This window comes from Myotis lucifugus, unplaced genomic scaffold (assembly GCF_000147115.1).
Source record: "Myotis lucifugus unplaced genomic scaffold, Myoluc2.0 scaffold_72, whole genome shotgun sequence".
In the NCBI taxonomy this organism is placed as follows: Eukaryota; Metazoa; Chordata; class Mammalia; order Chiroptera; family Vespertilionidae; genus Myotis; species Myotis lucifugus.
Window position 1 is genome coordinate 3,103,288 of NW_005871120.1, and position 26,088 is coordinate 3,129,375.

Sequence of the window (26,088 nt, forward strand, 5' to 3'; positions counted from 1 at the left end):
CGCCAAGGCTGGTCCCGCCTCCTCCGGGCTCCTCCCCGCTTCCGCCCCGTCTCCGGAGCAACGCGGAAGCTCCGCCCCGTCATGGCGCCGGAGGAGAGCGTGGAAGCCTCGCGCCTGCTGCAGAGTTTCGAGCGCCGCTTCCTGGCGGCGCGCGCGCTGCGCTCCTTCCCCTGGCAGGTGGGCGGCGTGGCGCGCTGAGTGCGAGCGGCGGGGGGCGCAGGACTGGTGAGGGGGGCGCTACGAGCTCCCTCCCCGCCACGGGACGGCCTCGGCTTTTTCGGGTGTCGGGGCCATACCTCTGGTCCTCGTCCTGAGGCTGCGCCGGGGCCGCGCGGGCTGGTGGCGGAGAGCAGGAGGTGCACCTGCGCGCCCCGGGAAGCCCACCCTTCACCGGCCATCAGCTCCCTCCCCTCTGGGCCCTTCCCGACCTCCGCTACCTGTGCTGACTTGGGTCCCACGAATTGAAGGAGTGCAGGGTTTCCTCCCAACTCCCTTTTTCACTCAGGTTTTTAGAGTCATGGACAGTTCCCAATAATTTTCATGACTTTTTTTTTTTTTTAGCCAGTTATCATCCTGGTCATGAGAAACAGCTGCTGTTGCCCATTTTAACAGTCAAGGCCCCAGCACAGCTGGAGATCAGGTTGCAATGAGCGCAGTGACCAGATCACAGACAACTCCCGCACCCAATTACAGACACACGCACGCCCCTGGGTGCTTTCATCTTTGTTATCAGCTTTGGACAAAATCGTCTCAGAGGCAACTTGGAGGCTCTTAAGCCTCGGATGGAAGAGACAGGGAGGAACAAAGCCGGCCAGAAAATAGATGGTAGAGGTCTCGGCTCCCCTGCCCTGGGGACCTGCCACTGCACAGGCCAATGGCATGGCAGCAGCTTCCTCCTGCCAAGGAGATTTCCAATGACATTGCCTCCTTTATAATTCATGTGCGGTGAGCTCACTGGGATGACTCAGTTTGGATATGTATTCTTCCCCGGTCTTCCCCTCGTTAGTCATTTGTATTTTATTGACATAAACCATTTAGCATTCTGAGAGCTCATTTCCAGTCACAAAGGGATATGTACATTTTTAACCCAAAATGTAAACCTTTCTAACAGACCCAATTCCATAGCAGCTAAAATTGTTCACGTAAAATAAGCGCATACTCTGTACCAGGACCATGCTACATGCATACTTAGGCTGGCCCACAACGCCCATGTGGTGGGTGCTATTACTATTATTGTGTTTTGCCACACAGGTTGTTTGACTAGAAGAGAGGTAGAGTGCAGACCTGAGAGACAGCCTCCTGCTTGGAATCCTGGCCCAATCCCATACAAGCTGTGTGACCTTGGGCAAGTGACTGCATACTTCTGGGCTGTGGTTTTCTTATTAGTAAAACAGGATGCTTACCTCAAAGGGCTGTTATCAGGAGTACATGACAGTGAAGTATCTGAGGCAGTGCCTGGCTCATGGTAAATGGATGTAAGTGTTAGCTAGTATGTGTATTCCATCCAAATGTTTACTGACTGCCTTCCAGGAGCCAGGCACCAGGAACAGCAGCACACAGATGAGGCCTTGTTCAGATGGGAGAGCCAGAGAATAAACACGTAAATGAATAAATAAGAAAACGCCACAGGATGATAGCAGTGGCTATAAAGTCAATAAAACAAGGAAATGTTTCATCAAAGGAGGGGAATCCGGGAAGGCCTCCAAGAGGGGAAATTTGAGCCGGGACCTGAACAGTGAAGCAGTGGGCTGTGGGAGGTCTTGGGGAGCAGGGAGTGCAGAGGTTCTGCCAGTGAGAGCAAGCTGCAGTAAGGAGGCCAGTGTGGCTGGAGTGCCATGAGCAGAGGTGAGATGGATGACGGCAAGTGAGGTGAGAGAGAGGCCAGGGCCAGGTCTTACAGCATGTGATAAGTCGTTCTGGAGAAACAAAGGGATCTGCCCAGGGTCGCACACCAGCCAGGCAGTCTGCCTGATTCTGGAGCCTGAGCTCACTACCAGGAGTCAGTCCCCTGCAGGAGAGGACAGTGTATAAGCTGGGCCTGGCAGCTGCACATTAACTCAGTGTCAAGTCCAAGGCAAGCCCACCAGGCGCTGACGTCCTGACTAACTGTAATTCCTGGCTGACAAGGACAGCCACCAAGCCGGTCTGTGACCCAGGCGAGGCTTAGCAGCCAGGGCTAATGCAAACCAAGAGTCTATCTCCTGATATTCTTTCTCTGACTCATCCAGGTATAACCTGAGACTTGTCAAGGTCAGGCTTTCACCCGCCCAGGTCCCTGGGGAGAGATCACTTAGCACTTTTCCAACATGTCCTATTGCATGTTTAATGTTCCTGTGAAAATGTCTTGATTTCTCTCTCTCCCCCAATCTATCTCCAAATAGAGCCTAGAAGAGAAATTAAGGGACTCCGGTCCTGAGCTGCTGCTGGATATTTTACAGAAGGTAAGAATCACAGGGTCAGTCACTGGGATGCAGTCACCAGCCTCCTGACGTGCCCATGAGGACAGGACAGAAGTGCAGTGCCTGTGCTTGTCTCCTTTAAAAAGAAAGGCTCTGCATTTGGGTGGGAGCACCTCAGAGAGCTCTGTCTTAGATGAAGATATCAGAATATACAAAAGTCTACTTGAGAGGAGGGAGTCTGGCAGATGTTTTTTAAACTGTCCACAGAGAAAACAAGTGACAGCTGTGGGAACATCTAGCATTTGCTAACTGTTCAGAGAATTTCTTCTTTACATTTAAGGGAAAAATAAAGATGCAAGTCTTGCCCACTTGTGTCTCTTTTCCAGATGTAGGTGGGCCCCTGCTTTTTGGAGTTGAGTTTTGGATTCTAAGATGCGTGTGGGTAAGGGTATATGTGGAACCACCACTGTGCCTGACCTGCCCCTGGCCATGTGGATCAAGTGCAGATTACATTGCCTCCTGGCTCTCAACCCTCTGAAGGGTCATGAACCCTTCTCAAAACCCAAAGCTATGGGCTCTCCCCCCAGAAAAAAAAAATGCATCAGAATACATTTGGAATACAAATTCAGGGAAGTCACAGATCCTCCTCCCACCACTAAGCCCTCCAAGAAACCCAGATTAAGAATTCCTGCGTGGCCCTGGCCAATGGGGCTCAGTTGGTTGTAGAATAGTCCCGTCTACCAAAAGGTTGCAGCTTCGATTCCAGGTCAGGGGACATATGGAAGGCAACCAGTTGATCAATGTTTCTCTCTCTCTCTCTCTCTCTCTCTCTCTCTCTCATCCTCAGTTGAGGATTAAAAAAAAAAAAAAAAGAATTCCTATGTGGAGGGTGAACCAGGGGTATCCTTCTGACCAAGTAGAGAAGGTGGAGCTGTAACTGGGGAAGACTTTAGGGCAATCTAGTATTCAGGACTGTGAGCTCAGAGATGTCCAAGGTTATTGTTCATTGTAGGCTACTCTGATTCTTAACCCCACCTAACACCAGCCAACTAGAAAGCCCCTGAGCAGTGTGTGGGTATTTTATTGCCCTTGGGTAAAATAATGTCCCTCCAGCCAACAGGCCCCCTGGAACTGGTCCCTACTCTCATTGCTCCTGTCACCCTGCCTTCCTTCCCAAAATGCCAGGCTGTGGCCACCTTGGAGCCCGCTTAAGCTGTTCTCTCTGCCTGGATCTCCTTCCCCAGCTTTTTGATTCCACTAAACTGTCACCCCTGAGAGCCCCCTTTCCCCTCCTCCACGTCCCAGGTGGAGCCCCCATCTTCCTCTGCCCTGGCCACCAGAGCACTCATCATGGTCTGGCTCCTGCTCATCTCCTTGGCTGGAATATGAGTTCCAGGAGGACAGGTGCCAAATCTGCCTTGTTCCACCATTTGGGCTCTTGCCTCTTCCATGGAGCCAGGCAATCCCACACTTGTCCTTACTACAAACTCTCATTCATGCTGGCTGCCCTGGGAAGGGGTGTGTCTTAGACCAGTCCAGCTGCTATGGTATTCATAGACTGCGTGGCTTATAAACAACAATAATTTATTTCGCACAGTTTTGGAGGCTGCAAAGTCCAAGATCAAGGTGCCAAGTTCAGTGTCTGCTGAGGGTCTGCTATCTCATTCATAGAGGGCCATCTTCTCATTGTATCCTCATATGGTGGAAGGCACAAGGGACTGCTATGGGGGTCTCTCATATAAGTGCACTAATCCCATTCTTGGGGGCTCCACCTGCATGACCTAATCACCCCCCCAACGGCCCCACCTCATAAAACCATTGCATTTGATGTTAGAATTCACATATGAATTTGGGGAGATGCAGACATTCAGTCAATAGCAGGGTGTTTGCTTGGGTCCTTGTGCATCACATTCCTGCCCAGAATGGGTTTTAGAAACACTGCCACAGTCTGTGCTGCTGCAGCAGAGAAGTGTTGGGAAAGGGCTTATTCTGAAGACTTACTCTTTCAGATGCATGAATCACCTAGAGTCAGAACCTTTGTGTCAGTATGTGTTTGCTGAGGGATCAGGTAACTGGGGTTTGCTGTGTAGTCACTTAGAGCCCATGGGAGACTCCAGGCCGGGTTTCTTCAGCAACTCACATGTGTCCCTTGTCACAGACCGTGAAACACCCTCTGTGCGTGAAGCATCCGCCGTCTGTGAAGTATACCCGGTGCTTTCTCTCGGAGCTCATCAGAAAGGTCAGTGGTGGGCATGTCTGCCTGGTAGCCAGACAGCATCTGGCACTTGGCTGGCTCTCCAGAAGTGGGCCCTCTGCCCAGCTTTGCTTGTTGGAGCTCAGATCCGTCCCATGCCCTTTGCCTCCTCTGCAAACCCCATATGGCAGGTGCTCCCTGGGCAACTGTCTCCCAGCTGGGTTCGACCAATGAAAGGCCGTGGAGGGCGGAAAGAGAACGCCAAGGCCTTTCTCCCTCTCTGCCTCGAGGGATCTCCAGCAGCAGCTGCATCTCCTCTATGGTCCCTGTGCGAGTTGTCATTTCTACCGGGCAGCCCTGAGCATCGAATCCCCACCTTCTCCTTCTCTTCTCCCACCTGAGAGGTTTTGACAGTTTCCTGCTGTTGCCAATCTCTGGATTGCTGCCCTGTCCTTGTTGGAGGTTTTAGGTCTTGCAATGCCTTTATAACTAGTTCCCCTTACTACCTTCCTCCCAATGAACTACTGGAATAGCTCTTTTCCTGACTGATACAGGATGGATTTTAAGGTTGAACCCAAATTTGCTGAATTTCATGTTAGACTGGAGTTTAGTAAGACAAAACCTCAGTGGTCAGTAGCAGGCCTGACCTGTTTGGCCTCTGAATACAAGGGCCGTGCCTCACCCATGCTTAGCACATGGAGCGATCCCGGCTTCTCCGTTGCCTCCATCCCTCGTTCTCACCATCATGGCACATCTAGTGGTCACCAGCAGGTCTCTCCCACACCACTAGGGGGAGCAAGGCCACCGATGCCACCCCACCCCACCCCACCTCCATGGGGCGCAGGACAGATTGCCCACTGATGAAGCCACACCCTGAAGTGTGGAGTGCCCATCCTGTGGCTTTTGCCTGGGCCCACTTAAAAGCACCATTTGTATTCTCCATCCCAGACATCATGGTCAAAGGGCAGAGCTCTCTGTCCCTGTCACACAGCAGCTCTCATGCCATTCCGTTTCTGCTGCCATAGATTACACCTTATTCTCACCCTCGCCCTCTCTATTCCTCTTTGAGATACCCCGGTCCCCCCACTGAGTGAATTTTTTATATGCCAGGTAGTCTATGTTACATCAGTCCATCCCAATCTGCCTCACCATATTTGGTGAAAATCCTCCAGCCATTTTTAGAAGTCAGAGTAAAGGCAAATAGACAGGACCTTTGTTTGATTCATGAGGGTCCATATTTAATGCTCTTGCTGAAGCTCTCGCTCCACCACCCCCAGCACGAAGCTGCTCATGAAGAGCCTTTGGACGAGCTGTACGAGGCGTTGGCAGAGATCCTGACAGCCGAGGAGCCCACTCAGTGCCACAGGAGCTATCTGTTGGTAGGAGCCGTGCGCCTCCCTCCCCCCACAGGCCAGACACCCGCCTCTGCACACAGAGTTACAACTCAGGCTCCAGCAGCCTCCCATGGGTTCAGGCCCTGACTCATCAGCTCTGTGGTCTTAGATGGAGTCAGTTAACCGCCTCTGAGCTTAGTTTCTTCATCTGTAAATCAAGCACTTTGACAAATAATAGTACCTGTTTTATGGGGTGGCTGGGAGTTAAATTAGGTTGTGCATAGTATTTACATAGCAGGAACATGGCACTCAGTCCCCAATAAATGCTTGATGAGTGGCTGTTATAGGACAGCAGTCACTTCCCACTCTCCCCCACCACTATCCTCACCAGCCTGGACCACTGTCACAGCCTTCTGACTGGTCTCCCAGCTTCATGCCCCACAAAAATTCATTCTGCACACAATAGTCAAAGGGATCTTGGATGTTTTTGTCTGTTTTTTACCTTTTACCATAAAATAAAGCATAGATACAGAAAACCACACAAAATAAATATACAGCTTATTGAATCATTGCAAGGCAGCCACCCTGGTAACCGTCACTTCAGTCAAAAGACAGAATTTTGGCAGCCAGCTCACAAGGCCCTACTTTTAAGGGCTCAGATGATAAAATTGGTCTCACCCAGATAATCCAGGATAATTTTTCCATCTCAAGTTCTGTAACCTTAAGCACATCTTCAGATCCCTTTGCCTTGTAACATAACACAGACACGGGGCCCAGGGGGTGGACATAGACATGAATGACCTAGCACACATCCATAGTCTCTTCCTTTTCAATCTATATGTGTTTAGAACTCCCCCTCAATCCACATGTTGACGTCTCTCTAGCCATTTTGGTTGTCTGAAGTTTGTTCTCTAATAGATTCTTTAAGAAGGGCTTCTGGGATTGACCTTCCCTGCATTCTTACATGTTGATAACAGTATGAGCCATTTATACTTGAATTCTGACTCATATTTTCTCTCCTTGAGTCTCTTAAATATGTTTCTCCCTTTTCTTTGGCATGAAGCATTGCTGTGAAAAAGCCTGATGATAATCTAATTTTCTCTCCCTTTTCTCTTCGATGGGCAAAGGGTCTTCTTTCTTCAAAGTTCAATCATTTTACTAGAGTGTGTCTTGGGTTGATTATTGGGGGCTGGTGATCCCAGGAGCAATGTTTGTATTCCTTCAGTGTTATTTCAAATCATTTTGTTTTTTCAGGAATGCTTTCTTAAATTATAATTTTTAGTACTTGTTCTTTGCTTTTGTTTTTCATTAAAAAGTACCTTCAAACATGTAGCTTAAACAAAAGAAATGTATCACCTCACAGTTCTGGAAGCTATAGCTCCACGGGCAGGGTGTTAGCAGGGCTGCAGGGAAGGCTGTGTCCAGCCACTCCTCGGCTTGCAGGTGGCCGTCTCCTCCCTGTCTCTTCACAGCATCATCCCTTGTGGTGTTTCGATGTCCTGATATCCTCTTCATATAAGGATGCAGTCAGGACCTTATTTGAACTTGATTCCCTCTGTAAAGACCCTGTCTCCAAATAAGGTCACATTCAGAGGTGCTGGGGGTTAGGACTTCAGCATATGAATTGGGAGGGTGGGGGGGACACAGTTCATCCCATAGCAATCTCTTTCTTAATTTTTTTTTTATTTTTTTTTTAGGGGGGGAATATATATATATACACATACACACACATTTGTTGTTGTTGTTAATCCTCACCAGGGGATATTTTTCCAATGATTTTTAGGGAGAGTGGAAGAGAGAGGGAAAGACAGAGAGAATCATTGATGTGAGAGAAACATATCGATTGGTTGCCTCCTGCACAAGCCCTGACCAGGGCCCCAGGCCAGGGAAGAGCCTGCAACCGAGGTACCCTTGAACAGAATCGAACCCAGGACTGCAGTCTGATGCTCTATCCACTGAGCAAAACCAGTTAGGGCTTAAATTTATTTGTATTGATTTCAGAGAGGAAGGGAGAGAGAAAGAAACATCAATGATGAGAGAGAATCATTGATTGGCTGCCTCCTGTACGCCCCACACTGGGGACCCAGCCTGCAACTCAAGTATGTGCTCTGACCAGGAATCGAACTATGACCTCCTGGTTCATATGTCGAAACTCAACCACTGAGGCACATCAGCCGGACTTCTTTTCTATTTTTAAAAATCACTTCATTTCACCTCATCTTTCTCTTAACTTTATCTAGTTTTGTTTTGTTTTCATTCTCATATTCCTTCGTGTAGTCCTTGACCACCTCGGGTGGTCAAGTTCCCTCCTAGGTGTTCTTGCTGTTCTTGGCCGGCCCCTGCATCCCGATGAATGCCTGTAGCTCTGAGTTCTGTCCTCAGGTCAGCCGCATGCCCCATTGCTTCCCTCTTCTGTCTCCACAGACACAATGAGCATGAGGGTTATGCCTGTGGTTTCCCCTCATCTGTTGATATTTTCAGGCTCACAGAGATAGATACTTTGTTGTAAATGTTGTCCCTATCTCACTGCTCTGTCTGTTCTTGATGTAGGGATTCAGGAAGATTCAAAAGTACTCTGCAGCCATCTTCCCCAAATTCCCCTGAGTGATCCCCCTGATTTGAGGTATATCCGATCATGTCACTCACCTGTCCAGAACCCACCAGTGGCTTCCCTTTGCACCATCACTCAATCCTAATTCCTTAGGTGGCCTATGAGTCCCACATGCCCTGCCCCAGCCTTTCTCTCTTGTCTAGTGCCTTCTGCTTTCCCTGAGCCCCAGCCCCCTGGTCTTCTTTCTCTTCCTTGAACTCACTAACTGCAATGCTGCCTCAGGGCCTTTGCACTTGCTCTGCCTAGAATACTCTCCCCCAAGAACCTCACATGCCTCACTTCTCCTTTTCACCCACATCTCAGGTCATATGTCACCCCCTTAAAAAAGCTATCTCTGACCAATCTATCTGAAGCAGACCTCCCTTCCCACCCCCAGTCTTAATAGAAGACTGAGAGTGGGTGATTGCATCTTGGGGATGTCATTCTCAGCAGCCCCAGGTTGGAGAACATGTTTCAGGACTGGATGTTCCATGAAACACATGCCAGTAAGCCAAGCATGTGGCCCCCACTTGCTGTGGGGATGGAAATGACAGGAAACTCCAAAGGCCGGAGACTCCCCCAGCCCCAGATGTCAGGTTGAACTCGGGAAGCCCCACACACTGAGTCTGTTCATATATAGCTCATGGTACCAGAGAGGTGTAACTTTTATTTATTAACTAGAGGCCTGATGCATGAAACTTGTGCAAGGGGCTCCACCCTCCCAGCCCTGGCTTCGTCCGGAAGGACATCTGGTCTGATTAGCATATTACGCTTTTATTATTATAGAAAACTATAGATTCACAGAAAGCTGCAAAAATCGTACAGGGAGGCCCACGTGCTCTTTCCCCAGTGTCCCCCAGCGGAAACACCTGGCACTCACAGCATCACAGACAATGACATGGCACCGTGTGTGTGTAATTCTGTGTCGTCCACCACATGTGGGGACCTGCACAGGCACCACCACAGTGAAGACACGGAACTGTTCTGTCACGGCAAAGACCTCCCTCAGGCCACCCCTTCATAGTCACACCCATGGCTAGTCCCCATTCCTGCCCCAGGCAGCCCCACCACTGATCTGTTTCTCCGTCTCCACAACTCTGTAATTTGAGAATGTTAGATAAGTGGAATCACACAGTATATGACCTTCTGAGATTGGTTTTTTTCATTCAGCATAACGCCCTTGCAATCCATCCAGGTTGGTGCACGTGTCAACAATTTGTTCTTTTTTATTGCTGTGTGGTATTCCATGGCATGGGCATACCAGTTTATTTAGCCATCCACCTGCTGTGATTTTTTTCTCTTTAACGCCAGCTTATTGTCTTCTGGTAGCTGGATTATCTCTCTCTCTGTCTCCATCCAGCCTTCCGGGGACTCAGTCACACTCTCCGAGAGCTCAGCCATCATTTCCCATGGCACCACCGGCCTGGTCACGTGGAATGCTGCACTCTACCTTGCAGAATGGGCCATAGAGAACCCAGCGGCTTTCACTCACAGGTGACCTCGGGGCACAGGGCAGGGTACCAAGGCGAGTTTTCCCCAGCACGATTTCAAACACGTGTCCCCTTCTCCCACTCAGGACTGTCTTAGAGCTCGGCAGTGGAGCCGGCCTCACAGGCCTGGCCATTTGCAAGATGTGCCATCCTAGAGCATATGTCTTCAGTGACTGTCACGGCCTTGTCCTCGAGCAGCTCCGAGGAAACATCCTTCTCAATGGCCTCCTGTTAGAGTCAGATGCCACCGCCCCTGCGCAGCACCCAGGACACAACACCCACAACACAGAGAGCCCCAGGGTGACGGTGGCACAGCTGGACTGGGACATCGTGACGGCCCCTCAGCTCGCTGCCTTCCAGCCAGACGTCATCATCGCAGCAGGTGCCATTCAGCCCCCTGTGGCTTCCATCTGTGGCTTCCCTGTGGCTCCACCCACTCTCAGTTTAGGGAAGGGGACCATGGACTCTGCAGGGTCAGGGAGGTACAGATGGATGAGACATCTGGAAGGGTCACTGTGAGCCTCCAGAGTGACATCAAAGCACAGGGTGTGCCTCTTGGGTGCCGTAAAGCCACATGCGCCTGTTTGAGCAAGTGGCTACTTGCATTCCCATTGTAGTGGTTCTATCAGAGAAATGAACCTGGCTCTTGCCCACAGGCCTGGGATGAGCAGAGCAGGCCCCAGGGCACCGCGGTGGTCTGACCTATTAGCCCGGCCTTTGTGTCCCTCTCCAGAGCCTGAGGGAGGCCACTCAGTTGCCATCTAGAACCTAAATCAAGTAGTGAGAGCAGCCCCATCTTCAGGCAGAGGGGGTGGGAAATGGCTGTGGCAGCCTTGTCCTTTCAGGGCCACAGGAACAGCACAATATTCCCAGGACTGTCTGAGTCCTCTGTGTGTGACGGGAACCCAGGGGCTCACCGTCCAACCATAGTGGAGTCTGAGTCAGGGAAGTTGCTCTGAGTGCCCCACCTCTGTCAGCGCTGGCTTCCCTGTGCTCGGTACCATCGCCACATGTCTGTGTGGCCCTGAGAAGAGCTCCTGCATGTTTCTATCCCAGATGCACACCGTGTCTTTCGGAGACGAGTCCCCACAGAGGGGACCCCCCGCTTCTAGTGCAAGGACAGGTTCCTTGAGAGAAGGGACATTTGGCTTGGCCACCAACAGACCCCTTATCCTTTGCCAAGCTCACCTCAACCCCGGCTGACAGCTGTCTATACCTCTGGTCCTGGGCCACAGCCCTGAGACCCATAGGCACACAGTGGCCGGAGCGCAGAGCCCAAGCAGCACACCCCAAGGTGGCACCATCCCTGTAAGCCTGGCTGTCAGGCCGGAGCGAGGTGGTCCCCACCCTGCAGAGAGCAAAGATGCAAGAAGTCTGAAGCAGACTCAGGTTTGCTTTATTAAAGAATTGATTTTTATTTTATTTTATTTTTTAAGGAACAACAGTGAGTCCTTGATATTTTTCAGTTGTTGCCTTGTCTTTCAGCAGCTTTCATTCTCCCAAGGATTTTCTTTTTATACATACATAACTTTCTTTCCATCTAATAGAACTGCTGCTTTCTTGCCCCTTGACCTGCTACCAAGGTTGGCACAACCCAGCACTCTCCATTCTGGGGTCCTGAATCCTCGAGGGAGTCCCTGTTAGTGATCCAGGGTTTTTCATTGCAGATGTGCTGTACTGCCCAGAAACTGTCCTCTCGCTGGTCAGGGTCCTGCAGACACTCTCTGCTTGCCAGAAGGACCGGCAGGCTCCTGACGCCTACATTGCCTTCACCATCCGCAACCCAGAGACATGCCGGCTGTTCACCACTGAGCTAGGTGAGCCCAGGACAGGCTGAGAGGCCGTCCAGCCTGCAGGGGCCACTGTGCTGGCCCCACACAGGACTCCAGTGAGGCAGAAACTCCAGGGAAGTGAAAGAATGGGCCCCAGCGACAAACCGGAAGCTGGGCTGGGCGATAACTCCCGCCCTGAAGTCAGCAGAGGAGGCAGGGGGGAGAGCGGGCTCCGGGGGACAGAGGTAGCGCACACCGTGATCCTGGAGGGCTGGGGCCAGCAGCCCTGCCATGTGGTTAGGGCAGGTTTCATTGGCTGTAAAGTGGACGGGATGGCGGATGCCAGTGGTGTCAGGGTAGACGAAGTTCAGACCACATTGCCGTCAGGCCAGGCTCTAGAGTTGGTTCCAACACCCGCCCTGGTGGAGCTGAGCTGGCACTGCTTTTGGGGCATCTATACAGTGGACACATCCACCTGAGGTGGAGCAGGGCCTGACTCACAAGAACGCCCAGGAAAACGGGAGCTGCTATTACTGGATTAAATGCACAGTAAATGGAAGAACAAGGGGTGACTTTCAGAAGGGAGAGGAGTCTGCCATTTACAGCCCGAATTGGCATTGCTGCGGACCAGGCACTGTCCCCAGACCTGACATGTGCCAGCCCCTCTAGCAGCTGGAGGGGTGTCATCCTCTGTTGCCCATGGAAACATGGGTGGAGGGAGGCTAAGTAACTCCTGCTCTCCACCCCTAATCTCCCACCCCACACCCACTGCCCTGCAATTCCTAACACCTGCCAGGCCCAACCAGGCCTTCTATCTCGGAACCTGACAACAGTGCAGGACCCATTTGCCCCAACACCCTCCCCCAACAAAGCCCACCTGCAGCAGCCTCTGCTGACAAACACAGAGACCACCCGAACACCCACCCACACGTGCCCATGTCCTATTGGCAGAGTACTGTGAGCCTCGAAAAGAATGAAGTCCTTCTGGAGATGGGACTTATGGGGAAAAGTATCTACAGTATATATTTTTTAATATTTTTAATGTACAGTTGACATATTAGTTTTAGGTGTACAACCCTGTGATTAGGTATTTATGTAACTTAAAAAGTGATGACGCCGGCATTTCCCTGGGCAGTAAACCATGCACCATCTTGTGACCCCCCCCCAATAATAAATTTTTTTAAAAAAAGTGATGACGCCAATAAATCTAGTAACCATCTAATACCATAGTTATTACAATATAATTGACTATATCGTCTTTGCTGTATTTTACATCTCCATGACTACCAGTGTGTAGTTCTCGGTCCCTTCACCTTTTTCACCTATCCCCCACCCCCCTCCCGTCTGGTAACCATCAAAATCTACAATATATTTTAAATGAAGAAAGCAAAATACCAAACAGCATAAATAGTATAAGCCAATTTTTATTTTAAAAAATAATCACCTTTATATTACTATTCACATGGGGGAAATCTGGAATAGACACTAGTTAACAGTTGTTATACTTGGACAGCAGGATCATAGATGCTTCTACACTTTTATTTCCTTTCATTTCCTTTTTAAATATTAATTTTTCATTCAAAATAAAACTTACAAAATGAACCTCACCAATGGCTCTTCAGACATCTGCTCATGAAGAGGACGGCTGCCCCTTCAGATTCGTGTCCAGCCTTTGTGAGGAGGCACATGCTGACCAGTCAGGCAGAGCGGGTTCAGGTCTTGGCTGCACCTGATGAGGTGTAGGACAGGTGCAGAGCTACAGGGAACCCAGACAGGCCATGACCTTCTGGGGATGGGAATGGCCGATGGGCAGACAGCAAACCTGGCTGTCATGAAGTGTTTAAAAACACGATTCCTGGTCCTGCTCCCAGAGGCTGACTCTAGATGTCTGGATGGGGCTTGAAAATCTGTACCCTCCCCCGCTCTCCACCCCCAGGCCCGTCCTGCAGCCCTGCACTGACAGGCGACATCCTGTCCCCAAACCCCACCATCATGAGACACATATGCTCTGTTTCCAGGGAAGGCTGGGATCTCATGGGAAGCAGTGCCTCGCCACAACCAGAAGCTATTTCCCTACGAAGAGCACTCGGAGATGGAAATTCTGAAACTAATGCTGTAGGTTTGCAGATGTTTGGGGAAATTACCACGAAAATTAAATCACTTGGGAAAGAATTTTTATGTGGGAAAGCTGATAAAACTTTCACTGGACTTAAATGTTTGAAGAGTGTTCAATTCTGAATCAGGAACCACCAACTTTGTTCTAATGAAATATAACTGTTCAAGTGTGGGGGTACCCCTTTCTGTCAGCAGTTCTGGTTGTAAGCAAATCACCATAAATCAGAAATGAAAATTTTGGCTCAGAGATAAGCATTCCACTTGTGCAGGTAAAAACATATATATCAAGTGTGTTTTCCTCCATTCTGGACACACATCCTACAGTGCACATGGCACATCTCTGCTCACGGTGTGGGAGCCGCGGTGCCCATGTCAAGGCAGGAATCAAAACATTAGGGACATGACAGAACAGATGCTGAGAGAGGCAGACACCAGGAGACAAAAACAGGGACAAAGAGATGTTGAACAGACCACAGGCAATTAACAGGAAAGTAATAAACTAGAGGGAAGAAAGGAGAGAGAGAGAAGTGACTCAAGGCTGGACTAGTTTCCTGGGCCACAGATTCCCAGTCATTAGAATAAGTTCATTCCAAGCCGAAGGCTGGCCCTTCCTCAGCTTGTGTGGGAAGCCTCTCTTGGCTGTTGAGATGTGCCGACCCCACATCCCCTGCTACATGGTTAGCCTCACCTGTAGAGCTGTGGAAGCTCCCTCCCGAAGTTTGAGGTGCGAGGCAGACACCTCTTTCCCCAACTTTAGGAAAATGTGGGACTCATACTCCAGTGCTCTGTAAAGATTTCCTTATTACAGATCCTCTCCCCTTAACAGTTCCAATCACCCAAACCCTTTTACCCTTCATAAAGCATGAAGAGCAATGAAATGGTCTCTGACAATATACATCGGGAACTAGCACTTCACTTGGTAGACAACCTTCTCCATCTTATTGAGAATTTCATTTGTGGCCCTTTGGTTTGGGATTTCTCCTCCGTTTCTGATGTGTTAATGTTGACTGTGACAGCCCAATGCACATAACACTCTGAGCACAGGCCCACAGCCTGGCTGTCTGGAGGTATTTAAATCATTCTCAAAGAAAACAGGAAGCAATGAGGCTTCCAACAGATTCTGTGTAGAATGGACCTCCCAAAACTGGAGCAGCCAGCATGAGAAAAGCACATCCCCCCGTCATAGAGGTGCAACTGAGTGTCCCCAGGGATGGGAAGCCATCTATACCAGCGCCAATTAAATGAAAACTTTCTTGCTGCCCTCACCTCTCTGTCCTGAACTGAGACTGTCTGGCAACTTAGAAATGACCAAATGACTTTTTATTAACCAAAGTGGTCATGAAACTGCCAAAATTCGCCTTTTGAATAAAGTTTAAAGGAAGGGGTGGGGGAGAATAATTTCATCCCATGCATAGCACCTGCTGCTATCCTTTCAACTGCCATCCACTGGGAGGCGCTGCTCTACAGTTTGCGCAGGGAACAGACAGCAGCTGGAAGAGGCTGGAGGAGGGACATGGAGCACGGTTCTGGTGGGAAGCCAATGAGAGTAGGGAGGAGTTTGCATGAGCCTCAGGGTCTTCCTCTTTGTGACATCCAACACCAGGACAGGCTCAGGAGGGTTCAGTCTTTGGCCCAAGGGGTCATGTGTCCACAAGCAAAGGGAGAACTATCTGTTTCCAGCTCTCGTCCCAACGAAGCTGCTTGGACTCCCGAAGATTCTTCCGGAACTGGTTCAGTTTGCCAGCAGGATCAGGAAACTTTGAGAAAAGCATCTAGAAGAAAAATGACAAAAACTTCCCTCATCACCGCTTCCCGACACCCCCACCCGTTCCTAGCAGCCTGGACCTCTGCTGTACCCCAAACACAGCTGCAGCCCAAACACAGCTGCACCCCAAACACAGCTGTCCAGGCAGTGATTTTGAAACCCTCCCTCTGTGGCCACACTACCACCACCAATGGCTGGGAGCCTTCAGTGGCCTCCCTGCACCAGCCTGCCCAGTTTCCACACAGCGTGGGAAACTGGTCTCAAACATCTCTGAGCCTGACCTCCCTGGCCCAGCCAGCCCCTCACTGGTCTTACTGGACCCCTCACACCCCAAAATGTTCCATTTCCTACTCCTACTCAACAGCTCAGCCAAGCTGCAGTGCTCGCCATCCACACACTGACCTGCAGTAGCCCCCAGCCTCTGCCATGCTGTTCCTTCCTCCAAGAGCACCCACCCCTCAGTCTCTGCCCAGCACTGTCCAGCCCATGGGCTGGGAACAAGACAATGTCTGTGTTCTTTCCAGTTTCACTAAACTAAGTCAGTCAGGTGTCTGCAAACTGTAGTCTGTAGGCTGAATTGAACCTTCCACCTGTCTTTGTAAATAGAGCTTTATTGAAACACAGTCACACCAGATTTTTCTAGCTGGGCCTTTCAAGAAAGTTTGCCACCCATGTCTCAACTATCAAAAATGATGATATATGACTTTTTATAATAAGAAATAAGTATCCTTTGAAGACTCCCGTCCATCTTGCAAGGCTGGTCTAGGAAGCTCCCTTCACTCCTCACTTTCCCTCCTGATATCCATTGCTCCCTAAATGACAGTCCACCTGTGCGCCATCATCTGCGTGGCATAAGCTCCACAAACCCAGCAGCAGGTGGAGTGTGCCTGAATTCCCCCGGGCCCACTGAGGCCCAACCTCTGGGACCGCTGTTCCCTCCTGCTGCCTTTTCCCAGACCCAGCGCCGGCTCAAGGAGTCCAGGGGCATGGCCCAATGCCAGCCTGAAGCCCTGCAAGCCCTGGCATGGCAGCAGACACACTACCTGCAGCTGAGCAGCCAGTTCCTCTGCATCCTCAAAGACCAGGCCATTTTCCTCATGTTTCACAAGCTCATGTAAGCTGCAGAGAGAATCGAGGGAAGCCTGAGAGCTGCCTGGAGAAGACACCAGAACTCCAAGGTGCCCACCTGGACCCCCATGCCACCACTCCCCACCCACAGGCTAAGCTAGGGGTCAGGAATAGTCAGTCTGGTTCCAATGAATCTGGTCTTAGATTTGACATCTGAATAGAAAATAGACCTGGGAAGGTACATAGCAAAAATCCAAACCGATTTGGGGGCATGGGAGGGGGGGGGGGTGGACAATGAACAGGGATCTGATCCTTTCCTGCTCTCTGTTCTTTACAGTGAAGACACGCTCAGTGGGTTCTGCTTGTTTTTTAACCATGCGGCAGAGAAACAAGGTAAAAGGCAACCCCATTGAAGGCAGCACATTACGGGTGACTTTTCTGGGTAACCCCAGAGTGTAGTGCTCAGCTCACACAAGGGTCTAACATCCTAATTTCCGTCCAGAGGCTGGCTCACGAGCCCATGGGAGAGCAGTTTCTAGAGCCTCTTCTCACACTGTCCTCTCCAAACCCACATCTTTGCCAGGAAGAGCGGAGACAGAATTACACTCATTTGACTAATTTGAATAAGAGTAAATGAGCTCAGACAAAAGGGAGAGAGAAATAAAATCAAGTAAACTGTGCAGGCAATTTCAGCCACCACTTTATCCTTTGAGCACAAGCCCCGAGTTGAGTATTGAGGACAAGTAGTTTTCCTTCAACATGAGCTCTAAGCGGAAGCCAACTCCCGCAGTAGGACTCAGCCCACCCGGGGACTCCCACCAGATCAGGAGGTGGAGCCTTTCTGGGGGGCAGCTCTGACCACACTGGTTCCCCCAGCTGCTAATCTGAGAACCTAACTCCCAGAAGATTCAGTTTCCACTCCTACCACCGGAAGTTCACGGCACACACAGGCAGGCAGCATCCAAACATGTCCACCACCTTCATGGGCAGGTCCAGGCCGCTGGAGGACTTGTGCAGGCAGACACCCAGGTCCGCTGACCCTGCGGAGGGGGTGGGGATGGGGTCGTCAGAGCACTGGCCATGCTCCCTTTGACCACACGTGCTGTGAGGACTGTGGGTCGACGCCTCTGGTGGGGAGTGGGAAGTGGGAAACACTCCCAACCCCCCATAGAACTGGCTGGAGCCGGCCAAGCATCCGGTGCACGGTGGGGACACACAGTGTCCAATCCTGGCCACGCAGCCCTATCTGAAAACTACCTGTCTATCATTGACATTTTAATTTAAACAAACTCCCTTTTCCTACTTAACCACCATTTATTTTAAAAGAACCCACAGCAATTATGCTGAATGGATTCAGAGTGTCTGCTTGGGGTGATGAGGCTGTTTTGAAAACAGACAGTGATGATGATTGCACAACACTGTGAACATAATTCATGCCACTGAGTTGTATGTACACTTAAAATGGGAAAGTGGCCAAACCGGTTTGGCTCGGTGAATGGAGCGTCGGCCTGCGGACTGAAGGGTCCCAGGTTCGATTCCGGTCAGGGGCATGTGCCTTGGTTGCAGGCACATCCCCAGTGGGAGGTGTGCAGGAGGCGGCTGGTCGATGTTTCTCTCTCATCGATGTTTCTAACTCTATCCCTCTCCCTTTCTCTCTGTAAAAAATCAATAAAATATATTTTTAAAAAAATGGGAAAGTGGTTAAAATGGCAAACTTTGTTATATATATTTTATCATAATAATTAGAAAAATTTTGAATCCACAGCAGACTCAACAGAAAACCAGCTGTCGCTGTGAAAATAAAGCCAAATAAACAAGCTCGCATCACTAAGTACTGGCTGGAAATGCCTGCCTACAAAGGCTCTCTGCCTGGACTGCTCACTGGCTGCTGGAAGATGAGCCTTGGAGACGCATCAGTACCAGGCCAACTCTGCCCTCCCCAGAGAAATGAAGACGGGAAGAGAAGGGGAGGACATTCTCGAAGTAAATATGCCTAACCGTCATCTCGGCACTGCCCTCCGGCACTTGGGAACAATGGGCCCCAAACAGAGCCAGCCCAGCCCTCTTGCCTGGACGGAAGAGCAGGACTGAACGGAGGGCGTGGAGGCTAAAAGGACATAAACCTCTTACAATCCCTGGCAAACAGCACCTGAGCCCACCGGGCAGGGAGGAGCTGGCACACCAGGAAACAGCCTCCCTTCCTGGAGTTCAGTCAGCAGCTCCTCCGACAGGTTCCTAGCAAGCAGCATCTCTGTCCCAGGCGGCCCCTGGAGCAGGGCCCAAGGCCAGGCCCAACTCAGCCTGAGGCTGATGTGTGTATGGCCCTTGAGCTGAGAATATCTTTTAATTTTTAAAGGGTTGCAAAAACAAATGTGCAACAGAGGCCAATAAAATATTTACAATCTTGTCATTTTCAGAAAAAGTCTGTCCCCCAGCCCTAAAGTATTCCCTCTTAAACCTCAGCCCAGCGCCCCCTCTGTCACTCCCACCACCCCCCCTCCAACGCCCCCCCACCCCCAGGCCTCCTGCCAGGCATCCTTACCTAGAAGCAGGGGGTAATCCTCAGCCTCCAGCCATGGGGTACAGACCCGGATGTGCTGGAGATGCTTCTGGCCAATGAGGTGGCTGTAGTGCTCCTTCAGAGGCCCTTTGCCTTGCAGAGAAAATCGGAGTTACTGCACTGGCCCGCCTCTGGCTCCACCCATGGCCCAGACCTGAGAAGCCCCTGCCAAGGAAGCCCACACTCCTCAGCTCCAATCAAACTCCCATCTGGCCCCTTCCAGAAACAACCCTCCAGGGGTGTGCACCCTGACCACTGAGGCCACGGCAACCTGTGCCCAGCTGTGAGCGTGGCCAGGATAAACTCTGGCCTGGCGCCAGAGTGCCAATTAGACACCGATTCTCACATGGACTGCCCTGTGCCTTCTCCATTCAGGATCAGCTGTTCAAACTCTGTGTTTAAGAAAATACATGATGACCAGGAGTCCCAGGTGGCATGGCATGTGCAGTGGGCTTCTGCCACCCTGGGAGCCCAGAGGCCAGGAGGAGGGGAGTGCGCAAGGTGGGACACCTGGCCCAGGACCCTCTTCCTCCAACCACAGCTCTGCTTCTCTTCCCACTGGGCTACTCTGGAAGCAATTTTATGTCAGACAGTGGCCTCTTTTAAAGAAACACCTGCAAACCACTGAAAAAGTGAAAAGCTCAGATTCAAACCCAGGCCCCATGCCCTGCTGTGAGGCCCTCTGAGCCTCAGTTTCCCCCGCTGTCAAATAGATGTAGAAAAACCTATGTCAGGGAGCTGCCATGAGGATTAAGGAAACAAGGAGCATTCCGTGCCTGACACAGGAGAGGCACACCAGAAAGGCAGATGCCTTCCCCTCTCCTTGCCCCCAAGCCAAATACAGGAACATGGAGGGTCCCAGGCAGTACCTGTTATCACACAGACCAAAGAAGGCAAGCTTTCTCCATTCAGGATCAGCTGTTCAAACTCTGTGTTTAAGAAAATACATGATGACCAGGATCGTCTATTCAGGTGAGGGAGGGGCGGGGGAGGGGAAGGCGGAGGGACAATTCCAGACACACGGTCACTCTCCCAGAGATGGCACTTCAGTTCTGGGCCTGGTCACTCAGTGACCCAAATGGGGACTCAGAGCCACCACCTCCACCACCCAAGTGCCCAGGCTGCCCACCCTGCAGCCCAGGGGGAGGGACACTCTGCAGAGGACACCACGCAGCTCAACGGCCCCTGACAAGCCCAGCTCCTGATCACAGCCACACACCTACTTTCTAACGCTGCCAGCAAGATGGAGAAGTCTTCATCCTCTGCAAGAAGAGAGACAGTATCATGCTGGTTTCTAAATGTCTCCCCCCACCTCCATCCCACCCAGCTCAACGCCCTCCCCTTTCTCATCAGGCCTCAGGGCACCCCAAATGTATGTGGGGGGCACAGGCCTGGCAGGAAGGAGAATGCCGGCTGAGACAGGTGCTCATACAAGCCCCCAAGTGCACAGGGGGGTCCTGAGACCTGTCCAGCTCGTGCTGCTGACCAACAGGGCTGGCCGCCCACGAAGACGTGTCACCATCCCGCTGTTAGCATCCCGCTCCGTGAAGGCTGACCTCTCCGTGGTTGGGTCCAAGGGATCTGAGCTAAAGAAGCAGAGACAGAACCTGTAAGATGCCACAGAGCAGGCCCACAGGCCCCAGGACGGCCATCGCCCACCAGAGCGAGGCCCCGAAGCTCCCGAAGGTCAGGGTATGGCCATGTCAGACACACCGAGCAACCCTACAACCCTAGGCCAGGGCACAGACATGTGCCTTGCTTTCTGTATCAATATTTATTGGTTGCTAAGTGCTGAGGTCACAACAGCAGACAAGACCGACTCAGCTCCAGCCTTCACCAGCTTCCTGTTCTTATCATTCCCTCAACTTAGGACAGTGGTCGGCAAACTGCGGCTCGCAAGCCACATGCGGCTCTTTGGCCCCTCGAGTGTGGCTCTTCCACAAAATACCAACTTCTGCGTATGGGCCACGAAGTTTCAATCGCACTGTACATGCGTGCCCGCACGTGGTATTTTGTGGAAGAGCCACACTCAAGGGGCCAAAGAGCTGCATGTGGCTCGTGAGCCACAGTTTGCTGACCACTGACAGGGATGAAGATGCTGTGACCTCCCACCTGGCTCCCAGGTTACTGAAAGGAGCGAACAACTTGCATGTGAACTGCTGCTCAAAGGGCCTTTCCTGAGCCCTGGGAGACACCCCACAGATCACACAGGTCCACAGACGCCGCCATGGGGTCAGGAACCTGCAGGCAGGAGGGTAAAATGCCCACAGCCTTGTGCAGGCCAAACATTTCCTTAAAGGGCCAGAGAATAAACACTTCAAGCTTTTATTTGATCTCTTTTGTAACAGCTCCACTGTTGTAGTGTGAAAGCAGCCGTGGACAATGCATAAGTGAATGAATGTGCTGCATTCCAATAAAACTTTATTTATGAACAGGCAGTGGGCCTGGAACCATAGTTAGCCAACCCATAGATTTAGTGGATTCCTAAGTCTGCAGCAAAGAGACGGGGGAAAAGCCAGGAGAGCAGCGAACACAGGAGAAGATGGAAGACAGGAGACCTACCTGGCCCTGAGTGCAGGGTAGGTGCGGCCCAGCTTCATAAAGAGCCGGTGTTGCAGGTCCAAGGGCGTCTCTTTAAAGAAAGATGCTGGCTTGTCGTAGACAGTCACAGCTCTGCAAAGAGATCAGTGGGAGGCTCTAGGAGTGGAGAAGGACTTAAGGAATAGAAGACCCAGGAAGATGTGGAAAAAGAAGGGCACTTGGGGAATCCAAGTCTCAGACAATGACAATAAGAAGCTATGAATTACTTGGGGAATCAGAAAGAGAAGTTCTAACATCAAAACTGCCTGGGACAGTCCAGCTGGTGTGGCTCAGCGACAGAGCGCCGACCTATAAACCAGAGGTCACAGTTCAATTCCCAGCATATGTCTGGGTTGCAGGCTTGATCCCCAGTGGGGAACATGCAGGAGACAGCCAATCAATGATTCTCTCTCATCATTGATGTTCCTATCTCTCTCTCCCTCTTCTTTCCTCTCTGAAATCAACCAACACATATACAGTGGGGCTTTGACTTACGAGTTTAATTCGTTCCAAGAGCGAGCTCGTTAACTCAAATTACTCTATCAACTCAATGCAAAAAATCGGCCGAGAGACAGCTGGTATCTCAAAAAACTCGTTAGTCGGGACACTCTTAAGTCAAGGCTCCACTGTATTTAAAAACTGCCTGGGCCGTCTGGCTGGCTGGGAAAGAAACTCCAACCTCCTCCTCCCTCAGCTTCTCAAGACAATAACCATCTCCCAGGCCCCTGGATATTTCCAGATGCCTCGCCAACATGACACAGCAAGCACTGCAGCTGGGACCAACTGAGCTGGGGCCCCCTGCCCACCCCAGGTCCCTACTTGATGCCCCAGTTCTCTGCCAGGTCTTCCCGCATCTCACTGGTCACACACAGGTTCAGGTGGGAGAGGCGTCCAAAAAGCTTTTCGTACCTGAAAAGACACAGTGTTGCTCAGCCCAGAGCCCTGGCCAGGCCCCACAACCATAACCACCATGTGACTAGAAACCTTCCCGTACAGAAGAGGCTGCAGAGCTGGGGTCTCCCAAATCGGGTCACTGGCAAGATAACTTCCCAGGATTTGTACTGAGTTCCACCTGTGCTACTATTCCTTCACCTCTTTCTTCACATTGTATCGCTTCTCAGCTTAAATACAATTACTTTCAAAGGAAACAATATATGCTACCGAAGGGAAAATCCAGTCTCTCTTGCCATAAGAAGAAATACAATAAAGTCCCTGTTATTAAATTTTAGCTACCCTGCAATTTTAGCCTTTAGTTCCTGACAAAGGCTGTAGGGCTGAGGATGCTCCCCATGTGTTACAGAGGAGTTTAGCAAATGACAGAGAGGTGTCAACAACAGTTTTGCTCCAAACGGAGGCTTGCAACCTGATGATAGGGCAGAACTGAAAGAGAACCGGAAAGGGGGAATGAGACTCAGGTTAACGCCATTGGTGTATTGGGGCTTGTTGCTAATTCAGGATGCAGAGAGCTCTGGAATTGGACAGCCTGGGCCTGCATTTTGGTCCACACACTTATTAGCTGTGAGACAAGAGATGTAACGGTTCTCAGCCTTGATTTCCCGGCCTGTAAAAGGGGGACAGTGTAGACTGAATGGGATAAAGGACTTGGACTGAGCCTGGCATGCAGCAAGTGCTCAATAATTACTGCTGCCACCACTGCTGTTACCACCATCAGAGAATGACCCATCAGGGGAGGCTGCAAGTCCCCGCTGAGGCAGGTGTTGTATACTGGGGCTCAGAACAGACCAACTCTGCCTGCTCCTGGTCAAACCTGCTACCACAGGCCCTTTTTCCCTCTCCCTGTCTCATCAGCCGCATTAAACTGTGGCCTGTGGCCCTATCTTCCAGCAGCAGCCCGTTTTTATTGAGGAATCTGGTCTGGGTACACCTGGGATCCCAGCTCTCCCAGTGGAGCCCTTGTGCCAATCCTGAGGCAATGCGGTGCTACAGTTCCCAGCCTCAGTGGGAGGTCACAGGATGGCAGGTGCCAATCAGAGGCTCACTCTCTCCAGAGCCTGACAGGGTGAGGCTGACAGCAAGGGGAGCTCCCAGAACCTGAGAAATACCTCCCAGAGGGAGTGTGGAAAGAGAGATGAAAGGGATCCTGATAACACCCTTTTTGAGTTCAAGTCAGCCATTTCTCTGGACTTTTCTGTTTCATGAGCCATCAAATGCTGTCCTTTGCTTAGGCCTGTTTCCATCACTTTTAACCAGCATCCGCCCAATTCCCCAGCCTAGTCCTTACCCCACAGAGTATATAAGGAACCAGCTTCACTGAGTCTCCCCCTCAGGCCCTTCTTCCTACCACAGTTTAGGGAAGGTATCCGCAACATCCTTCCAGACCCTCACCACTTGGCCAGCAGAACGAGGCAGTGGCTGGGGCCATGTACCAGACCCATAATGGAGTAGCCATAGTTGTGCCAGTCGATGACGAGCTTGGTCCCACAGAGGCAGGCCACAAACCAGCAGACAGCAATGGCAGGCAGGCCGGGGGGGTTCTGGGATATAGAGAGACTTGAATGAAGAGGAGGAAAGCAGACCATCATTGACAATAAACTGAGTGCAACGCACATGATCGAAGAAGACCCTCTTCTTCACTAAAAAAGTTATAAAACGTCATAAAAGAAACAAACTGACCAACCTGAAAAGTCCCAGGTCATCGAACCAAGGAGGTACATTTAGTTAGGTGGCAATTGTGTGGGGGAAGAGGCATCCCCTTGGGTGGGGGATAAACTGGCCCAGCCTTACTCTAGGGCTATCAGGTAGCACACCACAGCATTTTAAAGTGCATCAGTTTTGACCAAGCACTGCCACTCCTATGAATTGATCCCAAGAAAGAGATCAGATTTATGCAAAAAACATATATTCATTGATACTCTTTTACCATAAAAAAAGACTAAATAAATAATTAGGGTACATCAGCCAATTAAATGAAGGTGCTTCTACCCAGCCGATATGGCTCAGTGGTTGAGTGTCGGCCTGTGCACCAGGAGGTCACCGGTTCGATTCCTGGTCTGGGCACAAGCCTAGGTTGTGGGCTCAATCCCTAGCAGGGAGGCACGTAGGAAGCAGCCGATCAGTGTTGATGTTTCTCTCTCATTGGTGTTTCTATCCCTCTCGCTCCCTTCCTTTCTCTCTAAAATCAATTTTTTTAAAAAATGTTTAAATAAATAAAAAAAGGTGTTTCTATATGCTAAAAAGTGAAGGGAAGAGGTTAAGATCATAAGTTCAGAGCCAGACTGACTACCTAGTTCAAATTCTGCCTCCAGCCCTAGTCGGTCTAGTTCAGTGGATAGAGCATCAGCCCACAGACTGAAGGGTCACAGATTCGATTCCAGTCAAGGGCACATACCTCGGTTGCAGGCTCAATCCCCAGCCCCGGGTCAGGGCCCATGCGGGAGGCAACCAATCAATGTTTCTCTCTCTCTCTGTCTCTCCCCCGCCCTTCCACTCTCTCCAAAACTCAGTAGAAAAAAATACCCTTGGGTGAAGATTGACAAAACAAAAAATTCTGCCTCCAGCACTTCCTAGCTGTGTAACAATGGGCTACTTACTGAACTTCTCTGGATCTAGGCCTCCTCATCTCTAAAATCTCTAAAATGTAATATAAGAGCCCTAACCGGTTTGGCTCAGTGGATAGAGCGTCGGCCTGCAGACTGAAGGGTCCCAGGTTCGATTCCGGTCAAGGGCATGTACCTTGGTTGCGGGCACATCCCCAGTAGGGGGTGTGCAGGAGGCAGCTGATCGATGTTTCTAACTCTCTATCCCTCTCCCTTCTTCTCTGTAAAAAATCAATAAAAAATATATATTTAAAATAAATAAAATAAAATGTAATATAAGAACCTATTTCTTAGGATTGCTGTCAGTAATGAGTTAACACATGTAAAACACTTAGATGTGTAATAAGTACAACATGAGACTTATCTGTAATGACATAGAAAAGTAAACTGGATGGGTACCATAAAACAGAATGGACACATACTCTAGTCTCCTATTCATAATCCTTAAAAGTTTATACACACAGACATGCAATTTATTTACCAACCTGTGCATTTTTTAAAGGCTGGAAAAGTAAAGAAAACTGTTAACAGTGGATTCTCACAGAAAGAAACAGGGCCTGACATATACCTGGAGAAAAGATGTAGGCTGCTGGCGCAGGCAACATCAACTTCCACAGCAAGTGCACCCACCTGAATATCACCTTTGACTCTCTTACTGGAAAAA

The 26,088-nt window shown here is 50.5% G+C and overlaps 2 protein-coding genes across 9 annotated transcripts in view; one reads left to right on the forward strand and one right to left on the reverse strand.

The window, feature by feature from the left end:
• The first annotated feature begins 26 nt into the window (after positions 1-26).
• Positions 27-13,993, forward strand: EEF2KMT (eukaryotic elongation factor 2 lysine methyltransferase). Of its 8 annotated transcripts, XM_023755214.1 has the most exons (9): positions 27-177; positions 2,382-2,441; positions 4,558-4,638; positions 5,871-5,972; positions 9,878-10,011; positions 10,094-10,389; positions 11,675-11,824; positions 12,731-12,797; positions 13,798-13,993. In XM_023755214.1, the coding sequence occupies exons 1-8, from the start codon at positions 82-84 to the stop codon at positions 12,754-12,756; spliced, it is 945 nt and encodes a 314-aa protein (XP_023610982.1). In that variant the 5' UTR covers positions 27-81; the 3' UTR covers positions 12,757-12,797; positions 13,798-13,993. The 8 variants fall into 8 exon arrangements, with proteins under 8 accessions (XP_023610982.1, XP_006090447.1, XP_023610984.1 ...); XM_006090385.3 differs by lacking the exon at positions 12,731-12,797; XM_014457245.2 differs by lacking the exons at positions 27-177; positions 12,731-12,797 and adding an exon at positions 1,446-1,475.
• ALG1 (ALG1, chitobiosyldiphosphodolichol beta-mannosyltransferase) overlaps positions 13,186-26,088 on the reverse strand; it is a 14,450-nt gene continuing 1,547 nt past the window's right edge. The window contains exons 2-12 of the mRNA XM_023755311.1: positions 24,436-24,461; positions 24,214-24,362; positions 22,687-22,776; positions 21,850-21,960; positions 20,752-20,873; positions 20,511-20,549; positions 20,157-20,216; positions 19,270-19,380; positions 17,653-17,767; positions 16,703-16,778; positions 13,186-15,666 (exon numbers count right to left, since the gene is read on the reverse strand). Coding sequence (XP_023611079.1) covers positions 15,535-15,666; positions 16,703-16,778; positions 17,653-17,767; positions 19,270-19,380; positions 20,157-20,216; positions 20,511-20,549; positions 20,752-20,873; positions 21,850-21,960; positions 22,687-22,776; positions 24,214-24,362; positions 24,436-24,461 — 1,031 coding nt within the window. The 3' untranslated portion in view covers positions 13,186-15,534. The remainder of the gene's footprint in view (positions 15,667-16,702; positions 16,779-17,652; positions 17,768-19,269; positions 19,381-20,156; positions 20,217-20,510; positions 20,550-20,751; positions 20,874-21,849; positions 21,961-22,686; positions 22,777-24,213; positions 24,363-24,435; positions 24,462-26,088) is intronic.

Excerpts from the sequence above, each read along its gene's own strand:
- EEF2KMT (XM_006090385.3), top strand. The coding sequence starts at position 82 with ATGGCGCCGGAGGAGAGCGTGGAAGCCTCGCGCCTGCTGCAGAGTTTC. Across the intron at positions 2,442-4,557 it reads TGCTGGATATTTTACAGAAG|ACCGTGAAACACCCTCTGTG; the intron begins GTAAGAATCACA and ends CCCTTGTCACAG. Across the intron at positions 10,012-10,093 it reads CCAGCGGCTTTCACTCACAG|GACTGTCTTAGAGCTCGGCA; the intron begins GTGACCTCGGGG and ends TCTCCCACTCAG.